General features: G+C 45.3%; 1 protein-coding gene across 1 annotated transcript; it reads left to right on the top strand.

Moving 5' to 3' along the window:
• Positions 1-10,214: 10,214 nt before the first annotated feature.
• Positions 10,215-22,923, top strand: LOC120045518 (SH3 and cysteine-rich domain-containing protein 2-like). The gene is made up of 10 exons (XM_038990422.1): positions 10,215-10,563; positions 11,022-11,116; positions 14,059-14,143; positions 14,395-14,507; positions 14,675-14,744; positions 16,798-16,853; positions 17,830-17,918; positions 18,344-18,395; positions 22,542-22,679; positions 22,825-22,923. The coding sequence occupies exons 1-10, from the start codon at positions 10,215-10,217 to the stop codon at positions 22,921-22,923; spliced, it is 1,146 nt and encodes a 381-aa protein (XP_038846350.1).
• The last annotated feature ends 530 nt before the right edge of the window (positions 22,924-23,453 follow it).

Below are 23,453 nucleotides of genomic sequence, written 5' to 3'. Positions count from 1 at the left end.
ACAGTAGTGGGGTCAAACTGTAGACCCCAGTTCCTACATTTGAACATAAATGTATTTTACCGAACAAAACTATGCAACATTTTATGTCTGGGACCCTCAGTGTAATATTGGAGCTGTGAGTCAGGTAGCAGGTTCAACGTTTAATAAAACAACAACAACCAGAAACGAGACAATTCCATGTGGCTATATGCCGGTACACAAGAATAATACCAATTGGTGAGAAAACATAGGATAGTGACATATAAAGCGGAGGAAATAAAGGTAATGAAGTCCAGGTGTGAATCATAATGATTAACAGTTGCACGTAATGACGAGTGCCAGGTGTGCGTCATGATGAATCCCAGGACCGGTGGTTAGTATTCTGGCGACGTTGTACGCCGGAGGGGAGGAGCAGGAGAAGATGTGACAGTACCCCCTCTCTGACGCGCTGCTCCAGCCGCAGGACGATGCCGACCAGAGGGACGACCCCGAGGACGAGGAGCGGGTCGGCCCGGGCGGCAAAGGTGGAAGTCACAGATGATGTTGGGGTCCAGAATGTCCACCGGAACATATCCCTCCAAGTCCACCAGATACTGAAGCCGACCCCCACGACGTCGGGAGTCCAGTAGAGATCTGACAGCGTACGCCGGACCCCCCTCAATGTCCAGGGCGTGGAGATGTGTGTCGTGGTGGACAGTATCAGGTAGAGGACCAGGAACCACCGGCCTGAGAAGGGAGACATGAAAAGAGGGTGATATGCGATAGTGACTGGGTAGTTGTAACCTGTACGTCACCTAGTTGACCCTCCGGAGAACCTTGAACGGCCCCACAAACCGGGGGCTCAGTTTGTTGCAGGGCAGGCGGAGTGGGAGTTTCCCGGTAGAGAGCCAGTCGCGGTTCCCAGGATGGAACACAGGGGTCTCACTGTGGTGGCGGCCTGCCTGTTCCTTCTGACGATGAACAGTGCGCTGGAGTCTCACATGCGCGTCACTCCACACCTCCTTCACGTGCCGGAACCACTCATCTACCGCAGGAGCCGTGGTCTGGACCGGGGTCCACAGGGCCAGGGCCAGGGCCAGCTGGAAACCCGAAACACACTGGAACGGGGTCAACCCAGTGGAGGAGTGACGTGGGGAGTTCTGAGCATACTCTGCCCAGGGAAGGAATCGTGCCCACTCACGCTGCTGGTCCTGACAGTGACTCCTCAGGAACCTCCCCAGCTCCTGGTTCATCCTCTTCACCTGCCCATTGGACTGAGGCCGATACCCGGAAGTGAGGCTGACCGTGACCCTGAGCTTCTCCAAGAAGGCCCTCCAAACTCGTGATGTAAATTGAGGGGCCACGGTCGGAGACGATGTCCTCCGGAAGGCCATAATGCCGGAAGACCTGCTGGAAGAGTACCTCAGAAGAGGGATTAATTGACATGACTTGGAAAATCTATCCACTACCACCAGAATGGTGGTGAAACCATCAGAGGAGGGAAGATCAATTACAAAGTCAATGGATAGATGTGACCAAGGTTGCTGAGGCACAGGAAGCATCAGGAGCTTCCCTGCTGGAGCATTCCGGGGGGACTTGGTTTGAGCACATACGGAACCCTGAGTTGACATACCGAGTGACATCCTGCACCAAGGTGGGCCACCAGTACTTCTCCACGATGGAGTGGATGGTGCGAGTAATACCTGGACTTCCAGCGACGACAGCTGTGTGCGCCCAGGTCAGCAGCCGATCCCTTATCCCTGTGGGAATATAGATGCGCTCGGGAGGACAATTCCAGGATGCGGACTCCCTCTCTAGAGCCTGGCGGATGTCCACATCTATTTCCCAAACCACTGGACCCATGACTCGGGAGGATGAGATTATGGGTATCCTCTGGACAGGAACCTCTCCCGAATCGTAGATACGGGACAGAGCATCTGCCTTGATGTTCTTAGAACCTGGGCGATAGGTCAGCGTGAAGTCGAACCTGGTGAAGAAAAGGGCCCACCTGGCTTGGCGCGGATTCAGTCTCCTCACTGTCCGTATGTATTCTAGGTGCCGATGGTCGGTGAGGATGACGAATGGTTCCTTGGCGTCAGTGTCTCCACTCAAGTCAGTGTCTCCACTCCTCTAATGCCAACTTCAACGCCAGGCGCTCCCGATCGCCGACGTTGTAATTCTTCTTTGCGGAGGACAGTTTCTTGGAGAAAAAAGCACAAGGATACAATTTCAATGGGTTACCCTGTCTTTGTGACAAAACTGCCCCCACGCCCACCTCAGATGTGTCTACCTCAACCACAAAAGGTAGCGTGGGATCTGGGTGTTTTAGCAAGGAGGCGGAGGTGAAACGCCCCTTGAGGAGACGAAAGGCCTCGTCGGCTGCTGGAGACCACACCAGCCTATGAGGCCCACCCTTGAGGAGGGAGGTAAGAGGGGTGGCGACGGCGCAGAAGTTCCTGATGAAGCGGCGGTAGAAATGGGCAAACCCCAAAAACCGTTGTAACCCCTTGATGGTGGTTGGGACTGGCCAAGACCTTACTGCATCTACCTTCTTGTCCTCCATCCTCACTCCCTGCGGGCTGATTTGGTAACCCAAGAAGAATATAGCCCTCTGGTGGAATTGGCACTTCTCCGCCTTGATGAACAGGTGGTTGACCAAGAGGCGTTCCAGGACTACTCGAACGTGGGTGACGTGATCCTTCAGGTTGGTCGAGAAGATCAGGATGTCATCGATGTATACAATCACCTGCCGTCCGAGCATGTTCCTGAACACCTCGTTGACGAATGCCTGGAACACTGACGGAGCATTGGCTAAGCCAAAGGGCATAACCAAATACTCGTAGTGACCAGACATCGTGCTGAACGCCGTCTTCCACGCATCCCCCTCCCGTATGCGGATGAGATTGTAGGCACTCCGCAGGTCCACTTTGGTGAAGAACTGGGCCCAGCGGAACTGCTCGATGGCTGACGGCACCAACGGGAGAGGGTACCGATACTTCTTGGTAATGTCATTGAGTCCTCGGTAATCAATACATGGGCGTAATCCTCCCTCCTTCTTGGCCACGAAGAAGAAACCAGCTGATTCAGGGGACGTGGATGTGTGGATGAAACCCTGTTGGAGCGCCTCTTTTGAATGTAATCCTCCATGGCCTGGGTCTCAGCCACAGACAGAGGGTAGATGCGTCTGCGTGGAGGTGTAGCACTGGAAACAGGTCAATGGCACAGTCCCAGGGGCGATGAGGGAGACAAGTAGCACGGGTCTTGGAGAATATGTCCTTTAGGTCCTGGTACTCCTCCGGGATGTTAGGCAGGAAACCATACGACTCTCAACCGACGTGGAACCACGGGAGACAGGGAAGCAGGTCTTCCGGCATTCAGGTGACCAGTCTGTGATTTTCATCCTCGACCATGAGATGGTAGGGTTATGGCGTTGGAGCCAAGGGATGCCGTGGATGATTTTGTGAACTGGTACACTTGCGATGAAGAAGGAGATGCTCTCCTGGTGATTGGACTCCATGGTGAGTGTGAGTGGTTGAGTGATGTGTGTGATGGTTCCATATCCTAATTGCCGACCGCCGAGACCTTGATCCGGAAAAGGAGAAGAGAGCGGATAGATAGTAATGTTGAGGGAGGAGGCAAGGGTCTGATCCATAAAGTTTCCTGCGGTGCCGGAATCCCCTAAATCTGTAGACACAGTACACGAGGGACAGTCAGCCAGAGTGATGGACACTAAAAAGAGTCTAGCAGGAAGAGCTGAATCTGGGATACTCACTCCTGGTCCAGGGGATGGAACATCACGTGACTATCCCTCTGCTCTAGTGGATCCCGGATTCTGAAATACCGGACACCGCTGGAGTGTGTGTCCTCCTTGCCTACAGTACAGACATAGCCCCAGCTGTATCCGTCGCTCTGCCACGGAATTGCGTGTGACCCCTACCTCCATGGGTTCAGTCTCTGATCCTGAGTGTTCGCCGAAAGAGGGAGAGAAGCGATGAGAATGCCTACGCTCCGGGAGAAGGTTATCCAGGCAGATGGCCATCGCAATGAGTGCGTCCAGGGTGAGGTTATCGCCCCGACTGGCCAGTTCCGTCTGGACCTTCTCGCGCAGACTTCTTCTAAATAGTGTGCGAAGCGCCGGCTCATTTCATCCACTGGAAGCTGCTATTGTCCGGAAGGTGATCGCATACTCAGAAGCCGTCTGATTCCCCTGCTGTAGCTGAAGCAGACGCTCACCTTCCTCTCTGCCCTCCGCGGGATGATCGAAAATGCATTTAAACAGAGCCATGAACCCCTCATTAAATCTAGCTCCTCCTCTCCTATCTCCAAGACGGCCAAAGCCCATTCCAATGCCCGCCCGGTCAGCAGAGAAATAACCGTGGCAACCTTAGACCTCTCGGTAGTGGGGGTCCCAACTGGTGTGAAAAATAGAGAAAATTGAAGGAGGAAGCCAAGGCATTTGGATCGTGTACTGTCGTATTTCTCAGGGAGGGGTAGACGGACATAGCTGACCTGAGCGGGTTGCTGAATGGGTCGTTGCGCTGGCTCGCTGGGTAGACTGGCTCTAGAGTATCCTCCGATGCTGGGCTGCAACGTCTCTCGGGGGTGTTTGAGACGCTGCAGACTGCGGAGAACCTCTTCCATGGAAGTCACCAGTTGAGCCAGCTGGTCATGGTGTTGACGTAGAAGATACCCTTGTTCATCGACCATCTGAGATTTCCGACTTTCCTGCTGCTTCCATAGTTTGAGTTGGTATTCTGTAATAACAGAGCTGTGAGTCGGGAAGCAGGTGCAGGTTCAACGTTTTAATAAAACAACAAAAAGACAATTCCATGTGGCTATTCGCCGGTACACAAGAATAATACCAACTGGTGAGAAAACATAAGAGAGTGACATATAAATGGGAGAAAGTGATGAAGGTAATGAAGTCCAGGTGTGAATCAGGACCGGTGGTTAGTATTCTGGCGACGTCGTACGCCGGAGGGGAGGAGCAGGAGAAGATGTGACGAATCAGAGCAAGATTACTGAATGTAAGTACATTATTTACCTTCCGATGTGAATGTATCCAAACAGTTGGCATGATAAAAGTGGTTTGTTGTTGTGCACTCTCCTCAAACAATATCATGGTATTTTTTCACTTTTTCACTGTAATAGCTACTGTTAACATCGTTCTAGTCACATTAGAGCACAAATCTTGTTCTGGAGGCAGCTCTGCAGAGTGGTCACTAGCTGGCACAGCCACAAAGTAATAAAAACCGGATTTTAAACCTAACCCTAACCTTAACCCTAACCTTAACGACACTGATAACCCTAATGCCTAACTCTAACCTTAAATCAATCTGTAACGTTCGTCATATTCCTCCTCCTCGGACGAGGAGAGGCGAGAAGGATCGGACCAATACGCGGAGTGGTTAGTGTTCATGATGAATGATTTATTATAACGGAAAAAACTGAACACTGAAAATACAAAACAAATAAACGAAGTGCAGAAAACAGATACAGTACCGTGTGGTGAAAAACACAAACACAGAAACAAACACCCACAAAACACACGTGAAACCCAGTCTGCCTAAGTATGATTCTCAATCAGGGACAACGATTGACAGCTGCCTCTGATTGAGAATCATACCAGGCCGAACACAAAAATCCCAACATAGAAAATCAACCATAGACAAACCCACCCAACTCACGCCCTGACCAACTAAAATAAATACAAGACAAAGGAAAACAGGTCAGGAACGTGACACAATCTTTGTTTCCATACATTTTTACATAATAGACAATTTTGACTTTGCAGCTGGCCTAAGGGGAAACTGCTCAGTTCTCCCTCCAGGACAAGACTCATGCCATTAAACGTCAACCTGCGATATACAGTGCATTCGGAAAGTATTCAGACCCCTTCACATTTTCCACATTTTGTTACGTTACAGCCTTATTCTCAAATGGATTAAATCATTTTTTCCCCCTAATCAATCTACACACATTACCCCATAATGACAAAGCAAAAACAGGTTTTTAGAAGGAAAATAAAATTGGAACTGAAATATAACATTTACATAAGTATTCAGACCCTTTACTCAGTACTTTGATAAAGCACCTTTGGCAGCGATTACAGCCTCGAGTCTTCTTGGGTATGACGCTACAAGCTTGGCACACCTGTATTTGGGGAGTTTCTCCCTTCTCTGCAGATCCTCTCAAGCTCTGTCAGGTGGGGAGCGTTGCTGCACAGCTATTTTCAGGTCTCTCCAGAGATCTGGTTCAAGTCCGGGCTCTGGCTCGGCTACTCCAGGACATTCAGAGACTTGTCCCGAAGCCACTCCTGTTTTGTCTTGGCTGTGTGCTTAGGCTCGTTGTCCTGTTGGAAGGTGAACCTTCAACCCAGTCTGAGGTCCTGAGTGCTCTGGAGCAGGTTTTCATCAAGGATCTTTCTGTACTTTACTCCATTCATCTTTCCCTCGATCCTGACTAGTCTCCCGGTCCCTGCTGCTGAAAAACATCCCCACAGCATGATGCTGCCACCACCATGCTTCACCATAGGGACGGTGCCGGGTTTCCAGACGTGACGCTTGACATTCAGACCAGAGTTCAATCTTGGTTTCATCAGTCTAGAGAATCTTGTTTCTCATGGTCTCAGAGCACTCCACAAGCGGGCTGTCATGTACCTTTGACTGAGGAATGGCTTCCGTCTGGCCACTCTACCAAAAGGCCGGATTGGTGGAGTGCTGAAGAGATGGTTGTCCTACTAGAAGGTTCTCCAATCTCCACAGAGGAACTCTGGAGCTCATTCTCCCCCGATTGCTCAGTTTGGCCGGGCGGCTAGCTCTAGGAAGAGTCTTGGTGGTTCCAAACTTCTTACATTTTACAATGATAGAGGCCACTGTGTTCTTGGGGACTTTCAATGCTGCAGAAATGTTTTTGGTACCCTTCCCCAGATCTGTGCCTTGACACAATCCTGTCTCGGAGCTGCAAGAACAATTCCTTTCGACCTCATGGCTTGGTTTTTGCTCTGACATGCACTGTCAACTGTGGGACCTTATATAGACAGGTATGTGCCTTTCCAAATCATGTCCAATCAATTGAATTTACCACATGTGGACTCCAATCAAGTCTTAGAAACATCTCCAGATGATCGATGGAAACAGGATGCACCTGATCTCCATTTTGAGTCTCATAGCAAAGGGTAGGTATACTTATGTAAATAAGGGATTTTTTAAATTTTTTATAGATTTGCAAAAAAATCTAAAAACCTGTTTTTGCATTGTCATTATGGGGTGTTGTGTGTAGATTGAGGACATTTTTTATTTAATACATTTTAGAATAAGGCTGTAACACAACAAAATGTGGAAAAGGTCAAGGGGTCTGAATACTTTCCGAATGCTCTGTACATAGGCTGAAATTGCTGGTTCTTTGTGTAAAGTAGATGACAGAACAGAATTCTATGACGCAAGTCAGGAAATTAATTTGATGCGCTACAGAGTTTGATGAAACTTACAGGGTTTACTCTCCAGCTTTGAAATAGGTATAGCAAAATATATTTGTTAATGATATAATAATGAATATTTTTTTTATACAATTATATAATTAGAATATATTTTCCAGATTTCACAGAAGAAGTTGTCTTTATTAAGAAGGCTTTTAAGTGTTTCAATACCTAACCCGAGGTCGAGATCCGAGACTGGGGACTGAGACGGCCATGGCATATGGTTTACATCGTTTTCAAGCTCATCAATCGTGCCCTGTGGATGCGGGCATTGTCATCCTATGTGGACATAGCCATCGTAGCCAAAATAATGACCTTAAATAATTGCTTAATTAACTCAGGAACCACACCTGTGTGGAAGCACCTGCTTTCAATGTACTTTTTTATCCCACATTAACTCAAGTGTTTCTATTATTAAATACAAAAACGAGGTCAAATGTGTAAACAATGTGGTGGAAAGAGAAAAAAATCAAATAGACTATTTTGAATGAACCACCAGTCAACCCTATAAAAGCCCATTAAAAATGAGCCTGGATGCAGCTCGGGGTATGAAAAACACTTGCAAAGAGGTGCTCGCTAATGGGTCAACAGAGAGAGCGCTCTTTTCATCACTCAAGATAATTGGCGTCAGTGGAGCCATGGCTTAAGGGAGGAAAAGAGGGACCCACTCAACGTTATTGATGACCGTTTCTCCGAGAGAGCGCAGGCTTCCGCAGGTGCAGAGGGAAACGATGTGAAGGCTACAAACACTCAGTGACACACACATCTTGTGACACGAATACATGCACGCACGCATGCGCACACACACACACCAACTTATACAAGGCCTTGATAATGATATATACACACACACAGTTGTGTCATACTTTTTAAAATCTTTAGGCTACTGCAGTGCAGGTGGAAACAGAAACAAAACAAGCTGTAACCTGCAGACAAAAGAAACCGAAAAGCATATAACGAACAGCTATACACCACAGACACAAGCTGTAAGGCGTAGACATAACACACAACTATGCTGCGCTACAGGAAAAAAATCATAAAAAACAGCCATACCAGTCAGATAGGCAGCGAATAGCGGTATGCCCAACGGTTTCACCTCAATCTTTGTGACTATCGCTGCGTGTGAGTGTGTTTTTGGTTTTACTATGTATAAAAAAATATTTAAAAAAAGGAATATTGGAGACATTTCGTCGGTACCCACAAGGAAAAGGTTATTTTAGGCTTAGGGGTTAGGTTTAGGGTTAGGGTTACAATTAGGTTTATGGTTAGAATTAAGGTTAGAGTTAGGGGTTAGGTTTAAGGTTAGGGTTATGGTTAGGACAGGGTTCTCCAACCCTGCTCCTGGAGCTCTACCGTCCTGTAGGTTTTCCCTCCAACTCTAATCGAGCACACCTGATTCTAATAATTAGCTGGTTGATAAACTGAATCAGGCTAGTTACAATTGAGTTTGGAGGGAAAACCTACAGGAGGGTAGCTCTCCAGGAACAGGGTTGGAGTACCATGGGTTAGAAGTTAGGGTTAGGGGTTTGTGGTTAAAGTTAGGATTAAGGTTAGGGTTAAATGAAGGGGTCAGGGTTAAATTTAGGATTAGGGGTTAGGGAATATAGGAGTTTGAATGGGAGTCAATAGTTTGGTCCCCACAATGGTAGTAAAACAAACGTGTGTGTGTGTGTGTGTGTGTGTGTGTGTGTGTGTGTGTGTGTGTGTGTGTGTGTGTGTGTGTGTGTGTGTGTGTGTGTGTGTGTGTGTGTGTGTGTGTGTGTGTGTGTGCTCTCTCATTCCGTAGGCCATTCTATTGATGTAGGAATCTGTGGCTTATTATTATACCATAGGACCTCATTGCCTTCCACTCCCCATAATCTTATGTCATTAGCAGAATCATAATATTGCGGCCAAGATGCCTGGGCAAGTCCACTGAAAGTGAGGCGGCCGGAGGAGTGAAATATCAACCGTGTGTTTGTTCCTTGTTCTGCATCAATACATCACAGTACGGAGGAGCAGACCGGTCAATAATCTAATCAAATCTGAATTTTAAGGGGTATTGACTTGAGTTCCCTGGATCTGCTATAATTCTGATCCAAACAAGCCAAGTGTGGTGCTGTAGGACAAGGGCAGTCAGAGGGTACTGCAGGGTCTCTGTCTCGCTTCCCTCTGTCTCACTCCTGTCGCCTTATTCAAGTCAGAAGAGCTGTTGCTAGCTGCTGCTAAAATGATAACGTTTAGAATTTCTTTTTTTAAGAGTCCGTTAGCAAATTCTGTGGTCGTTTTGTTTTCATCGTCACTGAATGAATGAATAAATAAATGAATGAATGGATGGATGGATGGAATGAATGTCTTTGATCCAGTGGGTTGAACACAGATCATGACCAGGGATCTTGTGTAGATGTGAGTGGCTGCGGTCAAACGCAGGTCTCGTGCCACAAGACTACGTTAGCCTGCTGCGCTATAAACTCATACGCATTAGCTTGGGAAGTTAACACAATTCTTCAGGTCTCTGGCAAGGTTACTCATTACTCGAGAGTGGTTCGCCGAACCACCTTCGTTATCATTACATGGAGACAGCGAACTTATAGTGCTTTGTCAAATTGAGTTGCTAGGTGCGTACATGGATCTCAAGTTACGATTCAGCCCTTAATGAGTGCACCCTGCTATTCTGAACGGCCAGTGTCAGGGATTTTGTCATTCCCCAGCCCTTGTCTATCCATGCTAACCTAATGTCTCCACTCCTCTCTTTCCACAGCTGCAGCGACTAAAGCGCTCCTTGTCCTTCAAGTCAGTGATGCGCAGCAAGAGCGTGGACAACTTCTTCCAGCGCCCCAGCAACGGGGAAGTCCGCCTGCCCTCTGGGATCATCCGCGAGCCTCCGCTGACCTCCTCGCCACCACCCTTCGGGGAGACGCCCCTGACCTGCGAGCGCTCACCCTCCCTCTCCCCTTCGCTCAGCCCCAACCCCTCGCTTTCGTCCCGCTCGCCCTCCCTCAGTCCCTCCCTCTCCCTGACCTCCAAAGCCCAGCTCCATGGCCAGCTCCATGGCCAGCTCCAGGCCCGGCTAGTGAAGACCCACTGTTTCCAGGAGCACGTCTTCCGTCGGCCCACCTGCTGCCAGCAATGCAAACACGTGATACAGGGTAGGTCGATTCAGGTCCAGTATTCCCTTTAATACAGTGACATGGAATGCAAATCATCTTCTGGTCAATCATGTCACATAAAAGCTATTCTCTTTGGGCAGACTACTGACTACTGAGAGACAGTATACACATCCAACACAATCTAGCAATCCCATGTGATCAGTGCAATGTTTCCATGAACACTTGAGCTCTTGTGGCCAAATGGCAAGTTAGGATTTTGATTGAGGATGAGTTCGAAGTAGATGTGGCTAATGATCACACTGTCCATACACACGTTGCCTATAACATCTCTCATCAAAAGGGTCTCACTTTGACATTTTATAACCTAGTTCTAGTTGATTGATTGATTGAATAGATTGTAGTGTGTGAGCTGAGGCTACTGTTGTGTGTGGTATGTACAGTATAGTATAGTAAAGGAAAGTACAGTACTGTAGTAACCTGGCTTTCCATCTGTGCAGGGAACTCCAAGCAGGGTCTGCGCTGTAAAGCCTGTAAGCTGGGCGCCCACCTCTGGTGCTCCTCTGAGCTGTCCCAACAGCCCTGCACAGGAAAGGTGAGTCAACTGCCCTAGATTCAGATTTCCCCACAGCTGTCTTGTACTCAACCATTACAACCTAAGTAGTGGACTGTTCTAGAGTTGGATATCTACTGCTTTCCGATCCTCAACAATTACGGTCTAAATATTATTTGGCGGGGGGCTGAATGTAGTCTCAAAGTCCCAATCGTTCGAGAAGACAATGAACGTTTTTCCACTCGAGGAGCTAAAAAAAGAAAAGAGGGGATAGAAATAGAAAGATAATTGACAACCTGACAAAGAGAAACAGCTGAAGAAAAGAGAGAAGAAGAGGATGAGTGAGAGCCATAATAAAATGATCCGACAATGACTCTGAATTTCTATATGTGGAACAAAAGCCGAGGCGAGGGCTGAGGCAGATAGCGCTGTCCTGTTCCCCCCCCCATCCATCCCCCTGTCACCCCCCCCCCCCCCCCCTACTCACCCTCTTCTTGCACGGATCCGATTTTCTCAAGTCAGTCGGAGAAATCAACATCTCCCTACACCAGGCGCTGTGATTAATTCAGTGTGAAATGCGGTGTGTTTGAGGTGCTCGCAGTTCCCGCGGGACGCAACATGGCCGGCAGCAGCAAAACTTGTGTCTGCTGCATAGTCATAATGGAGGAGAGACGGCAGCAACATGCTACAGTAGCTCGTACATAAGTTTAGACTCGTGTTGCCCCCCAACCCCCCTCCCTGATTAGTATGTAATGAATTTTGGTGTCACTTTGTATGCAAATTAAATATGGCCCCTGTGGAGTGGGATATGAATTTGAATTCATTTTAAAACTTTTAATTCATTTAATTTAGTGACTTTGTCAGCGTTTTTCTTTTGTAGAGTAAATTACAATTTATTTATTTTAAAACAAGGACCAAACATTATGAAAAGCAAAGTGAGGGTTTGGAAAATATGGTTATACTGGTAATTCACCTTGCCTTCAGATAGGCTAGTTGAAAATGTCCACAATATTGCTTACACCTATCCAATCCTCTCTGATCTACACAATGCCTAGGAGATAGGAGGTGGGGGCTAGGAGTTAGGAGTGATGGTGTCAATACAGAATTGGATACCAGTCTCGTTTGAGGTCAAAAGAGGGGCAATTGTGTGTTTGTCCAAAAGTGTCCAAAAATCTTAATCAGTTGGACATCTGGGAGCCACAATGAATCCAGCCATATCTTCAAAGGTGCATTAGTAATCTAGCCCAATCCCCAGCCCAGACCAATAATTATAATAAAGGCACGATTGGGGTGGGGAGAAGGGATGATTAGTTAAGTTTGGTTCGTAATTCCACCCCTCTTAGCTTCACCCCCAAATAATACAAAATAAAGGTCGTCGGCCAAGATTAACGAGCAAGAGTTTTGTAAACACAACTAGTTTAGTTATCTATTCTCTCTAGTTCTTTCTCATTCTCTCTTTCGCTCATTCACTTGTTTTCTCTCTCTCTTTCTTTCTCTCTCTCCCTCTCGTTCTCATCATCGTTTTACCCTATCAGAGGTGAAGCTGTAATTTGGACAGGGACGAGGAGGGCCCCAAGATAAGCAATAAGAGAAGCAATAAGCGTTAAATTGACTTTAGATCACTCCGGAGAAAGTAGAAAGTCACCCCTCCAATTCCCCACATGCCCCGCTGAGCACCTTGGGCCATCTTGACAGCCAATAGGAACCTCTCGTCTCATTTATCAAAATCTCACGGTGGCGCATCCGTTATAACACATCCGTTATAATCAGACTAATCTAATCAAATGCAGAGAGGATACTCTGCTCACATAATGACTTATGATTTATGTTTCCAAAAGGTTATTATATTCGGAAGAAGCGAGAATGATCGACCAGTTATCGCCACAAGACCGCGTCGTCGCGCCAAACTAAACCAAGGCATTAGCTCTTGGAGCCAACGCAAGACTTCCCGCCTTGGGTGAGGTTACTCGTCACAGTTCATGGTTCACCTTTTATGAGCATGGTTGACAATATTTTGTCGATGACACTGCCCAGTCCTATGTTATGCTTTCGGTTATCGGTTCTCATCACAAGACTGTGTTAGCCCACTGAACTGGAGCCAAGGCATTACCTCGGAAGCTAACAGAAGTCTTCAGGTCTTGGGTAAAGTGACTTATCACATTAGCGTGGTCCTGACACCTTATCTTCTCCTTTCTGTATAAGCTCTCATCCAGCCACTGATAACAGCTGTTGATATATGGATATATTTTACGCCATGATGACGCAAAGAGGAAAGTTGAGCTATGCTGCAGCTAGGACGGGATCGTACAGGAAAAAACAACGACACAACACTGCTCCCTCTGTCAAACACAAAGCGTTCAATGACTCAGATCGACCTTTGAGTTCTATTCTGTTCCTATTTCTAAATCAGAATCCGTGATTCATTGCCTCACACGTCCGTGGACTATTTTAATCCCAACAGCTTGGTAATTACTGTGGCGAATGTTGGTTTTCTGTCAAACGACAATGCCGAGGCTTTGTTGTGCTTGTCTAGCTGACATTGGGTGTGAGATGTGAACGATGCTGTAAGAGAGTGCAGGTACAGTTCATTGCAAATGCAGAAGGCTAAGAATCGAGTTGCACCTGTCTCCTTGTTCAATTTACAGTGACCCCCGGGCCACAGACTGCAGAGGGAATATCATACAGTCAGCATCCGCTCTGCACACACGTACGCACGCACGCACAAAGATTCACACACACACACACACGCACACATGCACACATACATTTTCAGCTTCCTTTGTAAACCACAAGACTATCCGTTTATGGTGGGAAAGTTTCTGACATTTGTGTTTGTCCGCTTTTCGCTGCTAAAATAACATTCAGCTGATAGGGAAATCATTTGTTCTTAACTGAATTGCCTAGTTAAATAAAGGTTAAATAAAAGGAATAAATATAGGGACAGTTATTCATCCCACTCTCCTTCTCTCTTTCTCGCCTGCTAGACGGGGGCCTTTAAACGAAACTTCAGCTCCCCTCTCTTGACTAACGATATGTTAGGGGTGGTCAAGGAAGCTCTACCATCGCAAGGTGAGTGAGTGTGTATGTGTGTGTGCGCGTGCATGTTGCTTGAGTGATCAGTGTTGTTGCTACAGATATATAGACCTTTTAGTTCATTCCAAGATCTGGTCTTTAGTCTGACAAATTGTTTTGTTCTCTCTGTGTGTGTGTGTGTGTGTGTGTGTGTGTGTGTGTGTGTGTGTGTGTGTGTGTGTGTGTGTGTGTGTGTGTGTGTGTGTGTGTGTGTGTGTGTGTGTGTGTGTGTGTGTGTGTGTTTCTAGAGTCTGATAAAGGGGGAATTGACCCTGTGTATGAGGCTCTGCGTTATGGGACGTCGCTGGCACAGATGAGTCGCTCTAGCTTCGGAAGCATCACTGAGTCCCCCATTCATAAGGTACACTGCTTACACGCACTTGAGTTCATAGATACAAATAGTCCATTTGAAATGTTTTCTCACTATACGTTATAAAGCAATGTGATCAGTATTTTCCCCGCTTCTTTCCTTTTTGCACGCTGTCTTCTTCCCTCTCTGACTTGGCACCTTGTTCTTGTCTTCGATAGGTGGAGAGAGTAGGGGAGGGACTGGAAACACAACCAATCGCTGAGGAGGAGTTTGTCCCAGAGACTGAGAGTGAGTTGGATCAAATTCCCCACAATTTACTCACCCCTAACCTATTACCTGACATCTCAACCCAACCTCTCACCTCTAAACTTCTCAGGGCTTGACATTAACCTGTTTATCCACTTGTCATTCAGACAAGGAGGTGACTGAACACTTGTTTTGTTGTTTGATGCAAGAAACCACTTTACAAAATAAAATGTATTATTATTCCCATACCATTATTACAGAGAATCAGACAAATTATGCTACCCTCTGCCTATTGGTTACTTAGTTTATTCAAGCCTGTCTCAAAATACAACATTGCCCCTTTAAGGCATAAAAAAAAAGCTCTTTACCTGACTCGCTTTTCAAAGATGGCTAGAAATACACGTTTTGTACTCTTGTAGGAAGCAATCACTCCCATATTGCTGACTACAAGTTAGCTATAACTGGGCTAATAACTCACGAACTAGCAAAGAATATGAACAAATGTGCACACGTGGCTAAATGCTGCTCTCGCATTCATCTCTAAAGAAGTGTATAATTTTCACAACCGCCCATGGTGTAAAACAGTCCAGGTCAGAGTGAATGGCACAAATCCATATATGGCAAGGATCAATTTGCATATAGGCCTACTGCAGCTCTTATTGGTTATGGCGCACCAGTCTGTTTAGAGTACGGGCAATATAATCCTATTCCGATGCGTTCTGCCTACAACAAAATATTTTGTGGTTAGTTTTGCATTCTAAGGCATGCATCATTTGTTTTGTTTTGGTATGTTGCATTGAAAGTGGCTGATATTGCGTTGATTCTATTACAATTCCCATAGTAAAGGCAAACATTGCTAATGTTAACTAACGGGGGAAACTCTAGAGCTTCGTGCTTCTCTGCGCGACTTGATATTTCTTCTGTGCGCGGCAGTCCCTGGGAAGCAGCTCCTGTGCACTCGCGTGGCTTAGAGGAAACATGGTCCCTCCCTATCCTTTCACTCTAAAGCACACTCACTCCAAACCCCCAACACTCTGGGCTTTAAATGGTTGAGTCAACCTATTTCCTCATTATGTCAAGCTCCTTTATCAATGTCATGTCATTTAAATGTAATCAGTGTAATGTTATATATGTAATGTTGCATCAACATGACTAGTTGGTTGAACTTGCAAAAAGTCTTGCAACTTGCAAAAAGCCAAGCCTGGACTGTCAAGCATTGTCCTCTCTCCTGAAATAATCTCTTTCATTATAGACTATCATTATACCCATCCATTACACTGAGAAGACCTTCCATTGACAAAACTAGGTGATGTGTGTGTATGTGTGTGTGTGTGTGTGTGTGTGTGTGTGTGTGTGTGTGTGTGTGTGTGTGTGTGTGTGTGTGTGTGTGTGTGTGTGTGTGTGTGTGTGTGTGTGTGTGTGTGTGTGTGTTCATGCGTGCATGCATGTGTGTGTGAGAGTATGCCTGTGTGTGTGTGTGTGTGTGTGTGTGTGTGTGTGTGTGTGTGTGTGTGTGTGTGTGTGTGTGTGTGTGTGTGTGTGTGTGTGTGTGTGTGTGTGTGTGTGTGTGTGTGTGTGTGTGTTCATGCGTGCATGCATGTGTGTGTGAGAGTATGCCTGTGTGTGTGTGTGTGTGTGTGTGTGTGTGTGTGTGTGTGTGTGTGTGTGTGTGTGTGTGTGTGTGTGTGTGTGTGTGTGTGTGTGTGTGTGTGTGTGTGTGTGTGTGTGTGTGTGTGTGTGTGTGTGTTTGTGTATACCTGCGTGTGTGTAGTGAATTCACCAGTGTTTTTCCATCTTCAATAAATCTGATGATATAAAGTACTGTGTATGCTTTAACTAACTGACCTTGTCTTTGTGCTATACTGCAAAGTGACAAGACCCCCTCCCTCTTTCTATCTCTTTCTCTCTTTCTGTATCTCTACTCTCTTTCAATCTGTATGCTCCCTCTCTCTCTTTTCCCTGCTCTCGATCTATCTTCTCTCTCTCTTTCTCTCTCTCTCTCGTTCTCTCTCTATCTCTCCCCCCTCTCTCTCTCATATATATATATATATATCCCCCCTCCCCCCTCTCTCTCTCTTCCTCTCTCTCCCTCTAGCTCTCAATCCTCCTGAAAGTGAGAAGGCTGATTCAGAGGACAGGGTCAGTCTGAAGGTGCGTAGTCAGCATATCTCTTTCTCAAGTGTTCCCTCTTTCCTTCCTCTTTCCTTCACCTCTAACTCTAAACCCTCCCTCTCTTTATCTATCCTTCTTTCAAACTCTGCTATCAACCTCCATATGACTTTTTGTTCACCCCTGTTTTACTAAAATTGCATAGGCCAATACAGTACCGTAATAGCGTAATATATGCTATTTACGATCGATTGCCATCCCCATGAGTGCACCACCCTCCTTCAGGCCATGGATGAGGCATGCAATGACATCAAACCAGACCTACAGTATGTCAGGCTTGGATTCGCCATGCCAAAACGTTTTCCCCCCAGGCGCATGAACAATGAGGATATTTACTGCGATTTCGATGAGAACCTATGGCCAAATGCTCAAGACAGGCTGGACGCAAACTAGTGCCTGCTAAACATGATGTCTCTTTCATTTCTTTCATTTGATTACATTGTGAAAGATGTCTTCAATGATCACACCTTTGGTCACACATGGGATAGAAATGACGGAAATATTATGTTCAGTAAATTTGAATGTGTAGTACAAGTGTATTGCCTAATGTGAAAACATTGTAATGTCCTGTAATTTACACTACTGAAGCATACTACATTCAATGGGCAATTTTTAAACATGCATATTACATTTTTTTGCTATTGGATTAACTGGTTGTTAAAATAACTAAATTGAGAAGATATCATTATTTTGTGTTTTGGTGAACCAATGTACTCATTATATTTCACAGTAAACTTATATATTGGATCAACGGAGAAAGATGTCCACAAGCAAAATGAATGCACAATGAAAGGTTTTGAATGCAAGACCAGCTGCATTACAAGTGTTACCAGTTTGGAAATTTGTAATAGGAGTTTTGAAAATTCACCACACACATACTTGTGAAAATAGTACCAAAGTAATCAAATGAAATACAAACTGTGTGTATTAGACTAATTTGGTGTGTGCGTGTGTCCAGACTCCAAAGCGCATCGATGTCCACTCTGTACACACCTACGTGGCTCTGTACAAGTTCATCCCTCAGGAGAAGAATGATCTGGAGTTACAGTGAGTTAAATACATAGTACCTTTGTTTGTGTGGGTGTGTGTGTGCACGCATGTGATTTTGTGTGTGTGTGTGTGTGTGTGCCTGCACACGTGTTCAGTCATATTCAGATAGAAAGTCAGACTTCGCATTACCACATGAAAGGTTAAAAGTTAGAGGTAAAGAAATAGGCAGTGACGAAGAATGGATGAAGGGAGAAATGTATGTGTGTATGGGGAGGGGGTATTGTCGCAGTGGGCAGGTGAGAGAAAGAGGAAGGACAGGTGTGCAGTGCCAACACATCTCTCAGACCATCTGCCTTCTCACTGGGGGTCTGAGACGTAACTGGCAACGCTGTTGGAGCCACAGACTGAGAAGGACAGGCAGCCGGGAATGTGTGTGTGTGTGCGTTTGTGTGTTTAATCAGTACCTGTTGTTTCCCTCTCAGGCCTGGCGATCGAGTGCAAGTAACTGATGACTCCAATGAGGACTGGTGGAAGGTGGGTGAAAAATAAGTTTTTTGTTTTGTTAGAATACTTTTGCTATCCTTCCTTCCTTCCTTCCTTCTGTTTTTCCTTCCTGCCGTTCTTCCTTCCATTCTTCCTTCCTTCCTTTAGAAAAATGCAACACATTTGGATAGGTACAGTTGAAGTCGGAAGTTTACATACACCTCAGCCAAATACATTTAAACTCAGTTTTTCACAATTCCTGACATTTAATCCTAGTAAAAAATTCCCTGTCTTAGGTCAGTTAGGATCCACACTTTATTTTAAGAATGTGAAATGTATAGTAGAGATGATAATAGTAGAGAGAATGATTTATTTCAGCTTTTATTTCTTTCGTCACATTCCCAGTGGGTCAGAAGTTAACATACACTCAATTAGTATTTGGTAGCATTGCCTTTAAATTGTTTAACTTGGGTCAAACGTTTCGGGTAGCCTTCCACAAGCTTCCCACATTAAGTTGGGTGAGGCCCATTCCTCCTGACAGAGCTGGTGTAACTGAGTCAGGTTTGTAGGCCTCCTTGCTCGCACACGCTTTTTCAGTTCTGCCCACACATTTTCTATAGGATTGAGGTCAGGGCTTTGTGATGGCCACTCCAATATCTTGACTTTGTTGTCCTTAAGCCATTTTTCCCCAACTTTGGAAGTATGCTTGGGGTCATTGTCCATTTGGAAGACCCATTTGCAACCAAGCTTTCACTTCCCGACTGATGTCTTGAGATGTTGCTTCTATATATCCACATATTTTTTTCCCCTCATGATGCCATCTATTTAGTGGAGTGCACCAGTCCCTCCTGCAGCAAAGCACCCCCACAACATGATGCTGCCACCCCCGTGCTTCACGGTTGATGGTGTTCTTCGGCTTGCAAGCCCCCCCCTTTATCCTCCAAACATAAAGATGGTCATTATGGTCAAACAGTTCTATTTTTGTTTCATCAGACCAGAGGACAATTCTCCAAAAAGTACGATCTTTGTCCCCATGTGCAGTTGCAAACCATAGTCGGGCTTTTTTATGGCGGTTTTGGAGCAGTGGCTTCTTCCTTGCTGAGCGGCTTGGCAGGTTATATCGATATAGGACTCGTTTTACTGTGGATATAGATACTTTTGTACCTGTTTCCTCCAGCATCTTCACAAGGTCCTTTGCTGTTGTTCTGGGATTGATTTGCACTTTTCGCACCAAAGTAGGTTCATCTCTAGGAGACAGACCGAGTCTCCTTCCTGAGCGGTATGACGGCTGCGTGGTCCCATGGTGTTTATATTTCCGTACTATTGTTTGTACAGATGAGCGTGGTATCTTTAGGCGTTTTGAAATTGCTCCCAAGGATGAACCAGACTTGTGGAGGTCTACAATTATTTTCTGAGGTATTGGCTGATTTCTTTTGATTTTCCCATGATGTCAAGCAAAGAGACACTGAGTTTGAAGGTAGGCCTTGAACTACATCCACAGGTACACCTCCAATTGACTCAAATTATGTCAATTAGCCTATCAGAAGCTTTTAAAGCCATGACATCATTTTCTGGAATTTTCCAAGCTGTTTAAAGGCACAGTCAACTTCTGACCCACTGGAATTGTGATACAGTGAATTATAAGTGAAATAATCTGTCTAAACAATTGTTGGAAAAATTACTTGTGTCATGCACAAAGTAGATGTCCTAACCGACTTGCAAAAACTATAGTTTGTTAACAAGAAATTTGTGGAGTTGTTGAAAAACGAGTTTTAATGACTCCAACCTAAGTGTATGTAAACTTCTGACTTCAACTGTATATCTAAGGGCTCTATTACATAGCTTTCACCCTTCCAGTCATGTCAATATCAGAAAAGACATGAAAGCATTCAAGTATTCAAACAGGATCTACTATACTGTATACAGTAGTGATGCACGGGTCAGTTATTTCTTCACCTGCACCTGCCCGCACTTGCTAATAATCTATCTGCAACCGCCTGATTATACAGTACGTAATAACGTGACAATCTGAGGCTTGCACCCAACCCTAACCCACAAATATAGAAAATGAGCTGGTTCTAGATAGCACCTTTTGTACAAGACTAAATAAACGCTTGTTCATAAATCGATAGAATGAATGTTTAGTTGACATCGGTAAAAAAAAAAAATCATTTTCCTCTTTCATCTCTGCTTCGCTCGCGCAGCAAAGACATTTAGGTACCGGGAAGAAAACAATAACAACAAAAAACAGGGAAGATTTTTCGTGCAACATTTTCAAATGACATCAGTTTAACCGGTTGTAAGAAAATTAAATGTTTGAAAAAAAATAACCCAACATGTTTTTCATAAGATTTCAGTTCGGCTTGGATGCATATATCCTATGTGGTTGGAATACGATCATTTTTTATGATGGTGATAAAGATAGCACCTCCACCTTTACAGACAGTCCTTAACCATGCATTCATTCTCTCAAGATGCTGAAAGAAATAAATCCATATTTCTCCACTCCTGTTCCTGTGTAAAAATGCACATTTGGTGTATAACTTTACTGCAGGAAATGATTTATTCTGCAGGAGTTCATATTATATTAGACTATGTGAGAGGTTTTAGACCAACAGTCAGTGTCCAGATTTCAGTTAGGCTACTATTCCATTTAACCCATCTAACTGTACAGTTCCCTTGACGTGCCATTTTGAAGTCCCCGTCTTGTGACTGTCGAATTTGTATAGCGCCTCACAATCATCACACATAACACAGCCGACACTGCTACCATCCTCTTTTACCACTTCACAAAATCTTTACCAAACATTAGACTACTGTTCTGGCCCTCCCTTCTATTTATTTGTAACTTCTCATTTTGCAGCTTTTCTCTTATTGAATTAAACTCCGGCATTGTCCTTTTTGCCTCTGTGGATCGTCATGAACTTTTTCTGCTCAAGTTCCCAAAAGCGTTTTGCAATTGGCGTGTATTTGGTGTGCTACAGTTCAGCCTGGTCTCATAGACTAGACGTAACATAGTAGATGTATATCCGGGACACTCAAATTTGTAGGATATGTTACATTTGGTAAGACAGAAAGTTACTTAAGGCTAAAATGAAAGTAGGGCGGTTGGTCGGTTACATAACACAAACGTCTATCTTGGACAACTTTAGCATGATAGCTAATTAGCAAATACATACTACTTTTTAGCTACTTTGCAACTACTTAGCATATTAGCTAACCCTTACCCTTACCCTAAACCTAACCTTAACCCTTTAACCTAACTTCTAAGCCACCTAGCTAACATTAGTGTTAGCCACCTAGCTAACATTAGCCACAACAAATTGGAATTCGTAACTTATTGTACGAATTGCAATTCGTAACATATCATACAAATTGTAATTCGTAACATATCATACGAAATGAATGATAGACATCCACAAATTAATACATGCAAAACGTACCCCTGAGTCCAGGTTGTACAGTTAGGCCCTAAAGCTTAGGCTACGCACTAACGGCAGATAAAAAAGAATGTAAGAAAAACCTCAATATAGCCCATAGATATGAATTGCATGAGAATTATACATTTATGGATTATGAATGCATTGTTTTATATATATTCAAACCGCCCGCCACCCACATGCCCTTCATCCACACAATATTTCCTGACCCTAAACATGCGAGGTCAACCGGTGCATCACTAATATACAGTACATCTCCATGAAGTGTTCTTAGACAATGGAGAGAGTAGTGCATTTATCTAGGTACAAGTTACCCATATGCACAGATCTAGGATCATCTTAACTTCCCCCAATTCTACCTGTAACCATTAGGTTGGGAAAGCAAAACTGACCTTAAATCAGTGTCTTTGGGCAACTTCGGTTTAGCAGAGCTAGTAGGCTGTAAGTGGAGCAGGATGTAATGAAAGTTTTATGTGCTTTGCCTTTTGGTTTGGCCTAATGGAGGTAAGGTGAGCCCAGATGGAAAGGCAATCGTCAGCTCACACAGTTACATGCAAACACGTTGGGACACAAGCGTGCATGCAGACACACCATTTGTTCAAAGAATAAAAAAGTGCTGTATCTACATGGATGCGCCATTTGCCATTTGTCTATTGGCATTCGGCGTTTACACACCTTTTTATCACTACATCCATGAGAATATACTAGCATAGTATAATTAATGATCTTAACTACGTTCTGCCGTGTGTGTTCACAGGGGAAAAGCAAAGACAAGCTGGGTTTCTTCCCCGCCAACTTTGTACAGAGAGTGCGCCCAGGTGAGCGTGTGTGGAAGGTCACGGGTGGTTTCCATGGTGACCGTGACAGAGGGCAGATGACTGTGAAAGAATCTCAGGTACGCTGACGCACACAACACGTGCGCACGCACACACACACACACACACACACACACACACACACACACACACACACACACACACACACACACACACACACACACACACCTGTACTAAACACACACCTTTCTTTTCTCAAACTAGATCTGTGTGGGGAAGAACGAAGAGCTGGACGGTTTCCTAAAGCTGAGCAGTGGGAAGAAGAGAGGTCTAGTCCCTTCCAAGTACCTTCTAGAGATATGACTTCCGTCAAAGAAGGGAATTCTCTGTGTCCCGAACCCTCGTTCTGCCCTGAAGACCACCCTCTATCAGGAGCGCTTCCCTAACACCTCACTGACTGCCAACTCCCTGGATGTGGAAATGGACCCTCCCACCAACACCAGAAAACATAGAGAGGGAGTGAGAATATGGTGGACACTGGCCAGGATCGAATTGGTTTCACTGCTTTGCTTGGAGTGATGGAATCGTTTTGAGAGAAAGGAGGGCGGAGGGCTTCTGTTGAGCTAGCTGCTTTACCTGTGGTGTACCCTCACACTCTTTCACCTGTTCACGCACACAGACACACACACACACACACACACACTGCACAAAGACACTGATGCTAACAATGGCCCTGGAGCTTGGGCGGCGTGACTGTAACAGGCAGTGGTTGTCTGAAAGATGTATGGATACCTCACAATCGACACAAGCACAGCTTCCGCTTGAGCCAAGGTGGAGAAGACTGGCAGTTATTCGCCGTGTGGTCGTGTGACCTTTTGGATTTCATGTGAAAG

This window comes from Salvelinus namaycush, chromosome 4, assembly GCF_016432855.1.
Source record: "Salvelinus namaycush isolate Seneca chromosome 4, SaNama_1.0, whole genome shotgun sequence".
Classification (NCBI taxonomy): Eukaryota; Metazoa; Chordata; class Actinopteri; order Salmoniformes; family Salmonidae; genus Salvelinus; species Salvelinus namaycush.
The sequence above is the reverse complement of the archived record's forward strand: the minus strand, read 5'-3'. Positions and strand labels throughout refer to the sequence as shown.

Coding starts and splice junctions, on each gene's coding strand:
- LOC120045518 (XM_038990422.1), top strand. CDS start 10,215: ATGCGCAGCAAGAGCGTGGACAACTTCTTCCAGCGCCCCAGCAACGGG. Junction 11,117..14,058: donor AACAGCCCTGCACAGGAAAG/GTGAGTCAACTG, acceptor CTCGCCTGCTAG/ACGGGGGCCTTTAAACGAAA. Junction 14,745..16,797: donor GTTTGTCCCAGAGACTGAGA/GTGAGTTGGATC, acceptor CTCTCCCTCTAG/CTCTCAATCCTCCTGAAAGT.